This window comes from Trachurus trachurus (assembly GCF_905171665.1).
Source record: "Trachurus trachurus genome assembly, chromosome: 12".
Taxonomy (NCBI): Eukaryota; Metazoa; Chordata; class Actinopteri; order Carangiformes; family Carangidae; genus Trachurus; species Trachurus trachurus.
Window position 1 is genome coordinate 5,694,362 of NC_139908.1, and position 12,110 is coordinate 5,706,471.

The 12,110-nt window shown below is 40.5% G+C and overlaps 1 protein-coding gene across 5 annotated transcripts in view; it reads right to left on the reverse strand.

The window, feature by feature from the left end:
* Positions 1–12,110, reverse strand: part of LOC310994636 (tenascin-like) — a 64,938-nt gene that overhangs the window by 23,131 nt on the left and 29,697 nt on the right. For 3 of the 5 annotated variants that reach the window (XM_083983387.1, XM_083983386.1, XM_083983385.1), the window contains exons 8-12: positions 11,647–11,916; positions 10,092–10,277; positions 8,905–8,994; positions 7,997–8,260; positions 3,268–3,546 (exon numbers count right to left, since the gene is read on the reverse strand). In XM_083983387.1, coding sequence (XP_083839513.1) covers positions 3,268–3,546; positions 7,997–8,260; positions 8,905–8,994; positions 10,092–10,277; positions 11,647–11,916 — 1,089 coding nt within the window. The remainder of the gene's footprint in view (positions 1–3,267; positions 3,547–7,996; positions 8,261–8,904; positions 8,995–10,091; positions 10,278–11,646; positions 11,917–12,110) is intronic. The other 2 variants (XM_083983389.1, XM_083983388.1) reach the window with 1 other exon arrangement.

Sequence of the window (12,110 nt, forward strand, 5' to 3'; positions counted from 1 at the left end):
TTTTTTTATAATCTTCCTATAGAACCAAATGTGGTTCGCACGCATTAAGCAGAATGAGTTGTGTTTGTGTTGCTATTTAAAAATAAAAAAAAACTGGAATGGACCGAGTGCCGTACATGTAGAGATGCTTTTTAAGAAACATTTGTAAAAGTGGTCTCTTCAATCATTTCTGCAGCTGTATATAAATGTGACTAAATTGGTTGGTTTGATTTATCGTATTAAAAAATAAAAGTGGACAGAGTTACAGGACACTCACCAGCACCAACTCCCAATTCCTGAGTAGCTCAATAAAAGATTAAATACATGCAAATAGAAAGTCCACCACCGTAATTCACCCAGCAGCTTTAAACCATTTTAAACTATTAGTTTTCTTTAATAAATAGATAAATAAATACTTATAATGATAATAAGAGTCATCTAAAGCCAAAGAGGAGAGACAGAAAGCCTTCAGAGCTGGAGAATATTTGCCTGCAAGTGTTGATTTTACATGTGAGATGTGAATAAGGAGAGGATCTGAAGTCTTCTTCATGCACACGGAGCGAGATCTGATCATGCACTTTGAGTTCAGGATCGTTTCTGCATAATGTCGCACCGCAGCAGCTCCAAGCAGATCAGCACTTAAAGTTAAACTTCAATAAAAAACATATCAGTGTGGCAGCAAAGCTAAACTATTGTTCATTTTGTGATAAAAGCATACAATTTGGTTCAGTCATTGCTGAATATACAGTATATTTAATGAATCTGGATATTGTGCCATCGCAAATTTTTATCCTGACAACTGTGGCAGCCATTTTCAAAATTCATGTTTTCAGCACCACAAATATAACTTAGAGACATTTTAAAGTGGGAAAAGTCTAATTACAATGTAATTGAACAGAAAATAAACTTTTTATAACTTCTTATTGGCTCTAACATTGCCATTCGCAGTCTACGGTCTCTTCTTTTTATTGGGGTTTTCAATTGATAACATATAGCAATATATAGTACAAAATTGAGATCAAAGTTTCTCACACAAGCTTCTGTAAATATAAATTAGTTGGATACAAACTAAAGCATCCTTTGTGTCCCACATGTCTACATACATACATTTTCACAGTATTTTTCTTAATTTAATGTGTATTTGACATTTTTAAAAATATTTTAATGAGTCATTTGACATTTTTTTAAATTCATTTTAACAAGTCAAATATCTGCTACGGCCACTAACTACTTTGTGATGGCCCAATATCCAGATTTGTTTCAAACATACCCATGAACACATCTACCAAATGATGTGCTTTTATCACATAATGAACAACTGTTGTGATACATTGAGCTGAGCCGCCCCACTATATATTTTTATGGTTTTTTTTGTTTGTTTTTGTTTGTACATGCAATGAGAAATTCATATATCCAGGCAAATAAACAAACAAACCAACATGCAGCTGTTTTTATCAGATGGAAAACAAGGTGGCGTCACTGTTACTGTTTTAACCTCAGATTAAATGATCAGCGTTTTACCTTGATAACGACAAGAGAGGGCGTTTTAATCATTTGCCACCTAGTTGTTAAAAAAAGGAAATGATGATATTTAACTTCTGTGAAAAAAATAAAAATAAACTGTGTCGGTGTCACAACTCTACAACACTACATTCACCACGACTCACACCAGACAGTGAGCGCTGTACAACAACATCCACGGGCAAATGATCTTTCAAGGTTAATCAATTAACGCACTGAATGAGGGGATGATGGGATGAAATGAGATGATCACGCGGTCGGTCGCTGTGTGACGGGCGGGAGGAGGAAGGGGAGGGGGAGGGAGGAGGAGGAGGGTGAAAGTTATTGGTTTTGCTTTTGCAATCATTGCAGCACATCAGCGTCAAACCTGACCACGATGCAGGGGATGGAGGGATGGAGGGATGGAGGGATGAGGGATGGAGGGAGGAGGAGGAGGAGGGATGCACTTTCATGCACTTTGGTAACTGGGATGGAGACAGCAGCAGTCCAGGAGGAGGAGGAGGAGGAGGAGGAGGAGGAGGAGGTTTTGCTCGGTGATGAAGCTCGGGCGGCGGCGGCCATCACCACCCTGCCCCTCTCTCTCTCTCTCTCTCTCTCAGCTACAGACACAAACAGTGGCCGGAGGGTGAAAGGATGGTTTTTTCTTTTGTTTTTTCATGGCATGTTGGTTAAGATGAAGCAGCTCAGTATGAGTACACTGTCGTCGCCACGGTGACGGACGTACAGTCACAAGACGGACAACAAAAACAGGAACTGGGTTGTTATTATCATGTACAGCAGGGGTGTCAAACACGCGGCCCGAGGGACCAAATCCGGTCGGTTAGAGGGATGAATTTGCCAAAGTGTGAAAATTACATAGACATAGACAATTACATAATATAATATTGTTGAAATTGTGCGTTTTTTTTTCTTCTCAAAAATTCAGGTTGTTTTTAATGTTTTGTAAAAGGATAGTTGGTAACCCTTTAATTTACAGGCCGTTGATAGGGTGATAGGTGATAATGTCAAGAAATTGGCTAGAAATAACAAATAATTGTGTCATAATGTCTAGAAACAGCGAAGAAATAACAAATACTTGTGTCATAATGTCTAGAAACAGCGAAGAAATAACAAATACTTGTGTCATAATGTCTAGAAACAGCCTAGAAATAACCGTCAATTTCATAGTAATGTTGAGAAATATATGTAGCCGAGAAATAATAATTGATTGCGGTGAAATAGGCCAGAAATAACAATCAATTACAAGGACTTGAAGGCCTGAAAAGCATGTGTAATATTTTGCCTTTATGAAAAACATTACATTATGATGAAATAATCACAATTTCTATGAAATTGACTGTAATTTCTTGACTATTTCTTGACATTGTCACATAATTAGCGGCCTGTAAATTAAATGGTTACCGGATAGTTCATTAACTGTAAGCATCTCACTGAGGTACTTGTACTTCTTTGCAATAAAACAAAGGGGGAAAAAAGTAGCATTCTCTTTGTTTAAAGGTTATTACGCTGTTATTTTACTGGTGCGGCCCAAATTGCGCTGTTTGTGGCCCCTGAACTTGACACCCCTGACGTACAATATGTCGGTCTCGTTTGTTTCATGCAGCGAGGTACCGGTGCTCTGTGAGTGTGAGAGTGTGTGTGAGTGTGTGTGTGTGTGTGTGTGTGTGTTTGCTTCTCAGATACTGACGGGAACAGAGCAAGAAAAAGAAAGAGAGAGAGAGAGAGTGAATAAGAGTGAAGGAGTGAGGCGCTGCAGGTGTCTGGTACCTGTGGTGGCTTCACTGTACACGGGCTCAGTGAAGGAGCCCTCATACATCCCATAGAGCCCCACCATGTAGCTGGTGTTGGCGCTGAGGCCCGTGATGGCCAGGCTCAGGGCGCCGCCGGACAGAGTCAGGTTCTGGCTCTCTGCGTAATTCTCCAAGTTTGTTACCTCAATGACAAAGGAGTCAAACTCCTCGGCCCCCGAGGGGCTCCAGGACGCTGTGAAGCCGTCCCATGTAATGTCAGAGATGGTGAGGTTCACCACCACGGGCCTCAGCTCCGCTGGTAGATAGACAGATCACAGGGGGGGTCAACTGAATGGCAAGATGGATGATTCATTAATAAAATAAAATAAAAGACCCTTACATGCCTTTACAATATTCATCAGGAAAGACAACAGGAAAAATATATACTGTAAGAGAGATTTTGAAATTAGAATCAAACTTTTATCAGAATAAAGTTACAAACAAAACGTTCAGAGGAAAGAGTTGTAATATTTTGGAGAAGGAATTTGACACTAAATTATTTAAAACTCAGAATATTATGATTTTTAGGTTCAAATAATGACTTAAGACATACAACTTTAAATATTGTGACTTTAATTTGGACAAATATTATAACTTTAATTATTTTCAAAATGTTGGGGCTTTAATGTTGTTATCATCTGTGTTTAATTTTGAAATATAATGACTATGATGACATTAAATTTTATATTTTCCAGTGTTAGAATCTTAATTATGATGATATATTATCAAAATATTAATTGTACAATGATTGATGATTTTTTTGTTTAATCTTGACTTATTCTCAATATATTCTGACATAAACAATGAAATATTGTGACTAACTCATAAAATATTAAGATTCCTAAAGTACAGAATTACATAAAAAACCTTGAATTATAATTATTTTTCTCAGTATTGTGACTTTAATCGTAGATATATTAAAACTTTGTTGCTGTTGTTACATATATTGCATTTTAATGTGGACATATAAATGACTTATTATCAAGATATTATGACTTAAACACTGAAATATTATAATATTTTCAAAATATTACGACTCTTGAAACACAACATCTTGAATTACGACAAATTTTTCTCAATATTTTGACTTTAATTTCAAAATCTCTGTTTTTTTTGTAGCGTCAGTGTAAAGAAGAGTCAGGGGATTGAGAGGATATGGGATGAAGGAGAATTTCAAAATAAAACCATCTGTGGAAAAGACAATTACCATGCAGCCATCCTGAAATATTTAAGGCATTAAAGATAAATGAAAGTGATGATGATGATGTTGTTGATGAGGATGAATTCCTATAAAAAAAAAGAGAAATATTTGCTTCATGTACCTGTAGTGGCAAAAACTCTGAGAGGCAAAGATCTCTTCCCTTCCACCACCAGCCCTTGTAATGATATATCATAGTCTGTAGAGGGCGACAGACCCTCGATCTGAGCCTCTCTCACACTTCCTGGTAACGAGGTCACGTGACCTTGCGCGGCCCCTGACGGAGAACTGAGCTCCACCACAAAGCTCTCGAACGCCCCGTCGGGCGCCGACCAAGCCACGCTTACTCTAGTGGAGGTCACGTTGGTGACCGAGAGGTTCCCCGGGGGGGCGGGGGACCTCTCCCCGAGGGTGGGAGGAGCCTCAGTGTTTACAGGACGAGGACGCAGGGTTTGAACTGTTTGATTATCCGGCGAGCTCGTGGTGGCGGCGGCGTCCCTGATGCTCAGCGTGAGAACATCAGCGGAGGTAGGCTGGGGTGCTACGGTAAATAAAAGCAGGTTAAAGTATGAATGTGTTACTGGCTCTGCTGAGGAGAGGAAAAGAAACAACCTGCGGAGAAAAAACTGGGTTAAAATAAGAAAACACAGAGGGATAATTTAAATTTAAATGATCCTGCAAACAGCTTTCACTTCGATCCACATAGTTTTTCTGTTTTTTTTTCTACAGTCATCAAGCATCAGCTCCGGCGTTAATGACCCCTGAGCCGGCGTCATTAACCTTTGAAGGTCCTGAGTAGCCCACCGCGGTGGAAGTACACAGTCGTCTTCAAATGGATGAAGAAGCCATGCACAGCCATGTTGTTGTTGTTGTTGTGACCGCTCCAGTCACTCTGATTGATTGACATGCGAGTGACGTATGATGACGTCATTTCCTCATTTCCGCCGCGGGTCGTTTTTTAAAAATGGGGATGGATGGATGTGGTGGAGGGGATTAGTGGCACGAAGCGTTCAGAGGCAAACGGCTCAAACTTTAAGGAGAAATCTGATCTGACGGTCGATTTCTTCTCGTGTTTGAATCGTGCCGTCGTTCTGAAGCCTCGGAGATGACAGATGGGATGAGGTCACATGGGCTTTTGATGTGTGTGTGTGTAAATAAATAAATAAATAAACACCTCTGTCAGGTTTGTCATCACACTGTGTCATGCTAAAAGGTTGGACAATATACAGCACCCTGAAAAAAAAGAGTCCACTCCAAAATGTTCTTAATAAATCAGCTTCTCTACAACTCACTCTACTTAAAGAGGCACTAATCACCTGAACTAAACCATATTTAATTTATTTTTATAAAAACCACTGATGTGATTAAAATTGGGGTTATTCCAGTGTTTTTCAACCTTGGGGTTGGGACCCCGCGTGGGGTCGCCTGGAGTTCAAATGGGGTCGCCTGAAATGTCTAGTAATTGAAATTTTTTTTTTTTAACTAATAATTATTCTTTTTGAAATTATGATTAAAAACACCAACACAGTCTTATATTATGTATTCTATACTTTCACTTTCTCGAATATAAATTGAGTTCAATCAAATGCAGCATAGTATAAAAATGAGTGTTGCGTTGTTTAAACATTAATATGAACTTATTTTCTTTTGCGTTATTATTACTCAAGGTCTGAAAACACTGGAACCTTTTTGTTATTTTGACTCGTTGCCATTTTCTGCCAATAAATCCTCTAAATGACAACATTTTTATTTCAAATTTGGTAGAAATGCTGTCAGTAGTTTATAGAATAAAACAAAAGTGTTAATTTTACTCAAACACACGCCTATATGGTATGTTTTATTGATCTGTACAGCACTTTGGTCGACTTCGGTTGTTTTTAAAGTGCTTTATAAATAAAGTTTTGAGTTGAGTTGACTGTTAATAGTAAAACCAGAGAAACTGATCATTTTGAAGTGTTCTCTTAATGTTTTCCAGAGCTGTGTCATGTGTTGAGGGTAACTCTCTAAGAGCATGCAAGTCACTGCCATTTGCTCTGATCTATAAAAGCTCAGCGTCTATAATCAATAATCAGTCTGATAGAGAAGCTTATACCTGTGACAGCAACAGTGTCAAGCAGCGCAGACCTCTGCCTGTTTGTTTTCCCGTAAAGTTTTATCTGATACTCTGTCGATGCCTTCAGGCCTTCGATTCTACAGCCCGTGGCATCTCCGGGAAGTCGCAGCTCTCTGGCCGGCCACGACCGCCGAGTGTCTTTATACTGCACCGCAAAGTGATCGTAAGCTCTGTCGTGAGCCTTTAGTCTCCACGAGACGTCAAATCCATCGGACGTGACGCCCGAGACGGTCAGCGCTCCCTCGCGCTCGTCCTCGGGCTCCGTCCCGGAGAACGGTGGCTCTGACGGGTCTAAATACGCAAAGCTAATGACATTGTCCTCCGAGCCTGTGGGGGTCGTTAGCTCGCGGTCGTCTGAGTCGGCTAAATAAAACGTGAAAGTGGCTACAAGGAAAAAACAAAACAAAAAGAAGGGCACAAATCAAGAAGCATCTCATTTCCTGTTGGGTTATTATTTGTTTTTCCAGCCGTCAAAACTCTGTGTTCAAAGTTTTAATCCTTAAGGTTTCAAATCTGTGGTTCCTGGTGGAAACGGGAAGTTTCCTGTGGCTGCTTCACAATAAAAGCCCCTCTCAGTTTCACCAGTTTGACACCTTAAGTCATTTGATTTGGCTTTTATCAGTAAAATAAAACCTGGTTTTCCTTTGAATGACTTGTGTTTATGCTGGTAACCATTTAAAACAGAGATCTGCCCTGAAGAAACAATAAATAAACAATTATTTTCATGGAAATCTTAAGGATTAAAACTTGAATATGCGATTAACATAGATAATTATAGATATCTAAATGTTTAAACTTAAAGGGATAGTTCAACATTTTGGGAAATTGGCCCATTGCCACAATCCCTATAGTTTTAGGAGTAGGTTCGTTACCTTTAATTGTCAGTGCAAGCTATTTTCAGAAAGGCGGAGCAGAGCCGTGAGCTGCTCAGAGCTACGCTATGGAGGCTTGGTTTCCCACATCAAACTCATCAAAACACAATCCAACAACTCCAAAAGAACAACTCTGTCTGGTAACATTGTGTTATTATCTCATTGCGTGGTGAATGTGCAGGTCACAACTTGTCCACCAGAGCGTTTTGGAGTTGTTGGATTGTGTATTTGATGAGTTTGATGAGGGAAACCAAGAAATCCCATGAGCCTCCGTCGCGTAGCTCTGAGCAGCTCGCGGCTCTGCTCCGCCGTTCTAAAAATAGCTTGCACCAACAATTAAAGCTAACAAACCTATACTGCTGTGACTATAGGGATTATGGCAATGGGCCAATTTGCCAAAATGTTGAACTATCCCTTTAAATCATTGGAAGAGAAAATGAACCTTTCACTTGTTAGAGACCTGAAAAAAACAAAACAAACAGAACTCTTCCATCAACCTGCACCAGAGTGGTTCTCCACCCACCTGTGGACGCCGTCAGCGTGACTGGTGTGCTGCTCTTGTGTCCTCGCTCTGCGGTCAGAGTGTGTGTGTAGCTCATCCCGGGCGTCAGGTTGGACACGACGTAGCTGGTGGCCGAGGCCGGGATCTCCACCTCCTCCACCTGGCCGTCCCGGGACACGTACACCAGCCGGTAGCCGCTGACCTTGGCCCGAGGTTTCTGCCACCTGAGGGTGAGCGACGTCTCGGTGGACTCGGCCTCCTCCAGGCCGCGGGGAGGATCGATGTCTGACGGAGGAAAAAACACAAAAAGTTTTTATGAATGAATGAAACAAATTCGGATTACTTTCAGTACTCAACTATATATCGCTCTTCGTCTCATTGCCCAAGCCTTTTCAAGAAATAAAGAAAATGCAAAAATATTCAAATGAAAAAGAAGTTTTAGCTTCTCAGTATCGTCTAACCACACAAATTCGTTATTTGGATCTACTTTACTGAACATTTTTTGTCTTATAGAGTCATAGAAAGGACAGTAGAGTAGAACACAAAATGAATTTCATTCTCCACCTCTTGGATGTCACATAAATTACAAATCCTATCGTCTTCTGCTGTGCCAACATATCTGCCTGTCTCGATATGAAGACCAAGAATACCAGCTCTCATAGAGCACACAGGGATCTTTTCTTTTTAGACAAATTATACAAAACATATTTTTCTGGGCCAAATACCTGTTTTATTTCACAGTAAGTACGCAATTTTTTTTATAATAAATCACTTTTCCTCCTCTGTTAGTTTCATTTCACCACCCACGTTGGATGGAGGTGTGTGCGTGTGTGTGTGTGTGTGTGTGTGTGTGTGTGTGTGTGTGTGTGTGTTTGTGAAGAGGTGGTGAAGGACGAGTGTTTTCACAGCTGCTCGGCGTCGTCTCTCACCGGTGGCTGCGTTCGTTGTAGCGGGGAGAGACTCTCTCTCGTTCTTCACGCCCGTCACTCCGATCCCGTACTCCGTCCCTGGTTTTAGACCTGACACACACACACACACAGACACACACAGACACACACAGACAGATGCAGAGAGGGAAGGAAGGTCAACACTCTGAGGTTTCACTCTCAATTATCCTGAGATTTAAAATATTATATGTGGAAATATGAGATTAATTGTTTTGTTTTCAAGGTTTTTCACTAGTTTCCATCTTTGGAGCCAGAGTTTTTTTCTTTAATTGACCATGAACGTGTCTTTTATGCTTCAGTTCGTCAGGAAATCTTAACATTGAGTAATCGGCCTACTATTCTACATGTACAATACTTTTTTATTTAATGGCTCAACAGCATGAAATGAAAAGGACACTGATGTTCACTGCTAAAACTTATTAAACATTTATATCCTCCTGGGCCCATTTCTGTGTAGTAACAGTTTCCTGAGTTTAAGATGTATGTTTTCACTTCAAGATGAGCCAACTTCAATATTTCTCTGTTATACAGCAAGTTACACTTTTATTTTCTTGTGTTTACTTTATTTTCTTGTATTTCCTCACTGGCCTTCAACTCACCCTGAAACCGTGACCTGTTATTTTCATCTTTTAGTATAGCTTTTATTTGTTTTCCTTATCTTATTGTTACTCTATGTTGATGATTTATGCTGTTTTTATCTATATTGCTAGCACTTGACTCTACAGTATGTATGTTGTGCAGCACTTTGGGCAACTAAGGTTGTTTCTAAATGTGCTATATAAATAAATTTTGAGTTGAGTTGAGTTGTGTGTTAAAGAATAAAAAGGAGAATGTGAGAAAATTAGAAGTAGTATTATTTATAAGGGCACAGCGGTAAGTAATTTCTGGGTTCTGGGTTTGAGTCCAAAGATAGATGTCTTTAAATTGTCTGTATGTGTAAATATTGGCTCTGTGATCGATTCAAAACTGACATAAAAACAGTGTTTTCTCCTTATTTCAAACCTTTTATTTCTGGACTGAACTGACTTATTAAAGATTTCTTGTAAAGTAAAATGATCCTGCTGCATAAACACACAATTTCAGTAGTATAAAGTCCTTTTCCTCAGTGTTTTCTCTCTTTGCAGTGTTTGTGTGTGTGATCATATTTAATAAAATGTTTGAGTCTGTACCAGTGATGGTGGCTGTGGTGGTTCGTCCCGGGCCTCGTGGGAACACCTCCTCCCCGTGCGTGGCTCCAGAGATGGGGCTGAACTTCACCCTGTAGCTGCCCACGTCCGCCTCGCTGTTGGTCCACTCCACGGTGATGCTGCTGTCGGTCTGGGACACAGTCTGCAGGCTCCTGGGGGCGTCCAGGGCTGAGAGAGAGACACATTTAGTATCATATCAGTTCAGAAATGTATAATCTATTCATTTATTATTTTGGCCACAACACTTTTCTAATGATATGGAAACTGTAAAATACATCCATCTACTATCATTAACTCCATTTACTGCAGCTTTTTCTTATGTTTACATCAAAATTAAGGATGAAGTTGATGTTCTTATGACAAATGTTCGACAAACAGTCACATATCTATAGTTTTATATCTTAAAAGAGGCTCAGAGATTTTCTAGAACAGCTGGGTCATGTGGTTTTTTTGGGGGCCGATCCTATTCAACAGGAATAAACTGTGCATCTGTTGGGGGACTATTTTCAGCTGCGGATTAATACAAATTTGGTTTTGAGAAGCGAATTTCCAGCCACAGGATTGTATGAGCTCTGTGGTCGAGCACAGAATAAGAAACATAAACAACACAAATGTAGAAAATGAACTGCCTCATCCTGTAACTTGAACCATAGACATGCAATAAATGGGACAATCTGTGCAATACTTTCCACTGTTTTTGTTTTTTATATTATGACTCGAATGATTGTGTACATGCATGTGTTGTGTATTTGTTTGCTCCTTTTATTCAGGCATGGCACAGGGAATTTTGTTGTACTTTGTGCAATGATAATTAAGTCAAATATAATCTAAAATACATGAAAGGGATAGTTCAACATTTTGGCAAAGTGGCCCATTGCCATAATCCCTATAGTCATAGCAGTAGGTTTGTTACCTTTAATTGTCGGTGCAAACTATTTTTAGAACGGCAGAGCAGAGCCGTGAGCTGCTCAGAGCTACGCTACGGAGGCTCATGGGATTTCTTGGTTTCCCTCATCAAACTCATCAAATACACAATCCAACAACTCCACAACGCTCTCGTGGACAAGTTGTGACCTGCACATTCACCACGCTATGAGATAATAACACAACGTTACCAGACAGAGTTGTTTTAGAGGGAAATTCATGCAAAACCACTGATGTGCATTCCTGTCGGGGACAGTTTTTCATCAAGCAGTCTCTGTATTTGCCTCTAAAACAACTCTGTCTGGTAACGTTGTGTTATTATCTCATAGCGTGGTGAATGTGCAGGTCACAACTTGTCCACCAGAGCGTTGTGGAGTTGTTGGATTGTGTATTTGATGAGTGTGATGAGGGAAACCAAGAAATCCCATGAGCCTCCGTAGCGTAGCTCTGAGCAGCTCACGGCTCTGCTCCGCCGTTCTAAAAATAGCTTGCACCGACAATTAAAGGTAACGAACCTACTGCTATGACTATAGGGATTATGGCAATGGGCCAATTTGCCAAAATGTTGAACTATCCCTTTAAGATATAAAGTGACTGATTTTTCCAGACGTACCGGTGGTGAAGGTGGTGGTGACGGGGTCGCTGGAGGCGTCTCCGCTCCTGGAGATGAGCGACACCGTGTACTCGGTGTCCGGCCTCAGGCTGTCGATGCTGTACTGTTTGTCGGGAGCCGGGATCTCGGCGCTGCTCTCGTCCGACGGGTCGGACGTCGGCCCGTAGAACATGGTGACTCTGTCCACAGGAGCCACCGGCAGAACCCAGCTCACCAGAGCAGACGAGTCCGACACGTCCTTCACCTCCACCTGCCGGGGGCCGTCGATCTCTGTGGCGGGGAGAACGTCCAGGCATAACCTTGTTCAAAAATTCATCATCATCCTTTATTCACATACACAAGAATCATAATTTGATAGGTCATAGGTCATATTACAGGGTTCCTACAGCTTAAGCCAAGTTAAATTTAAGACTTTTTAAGACTTTTTTAAAGCCACTTGAAATTAAATTTAAGACCGACTTCAT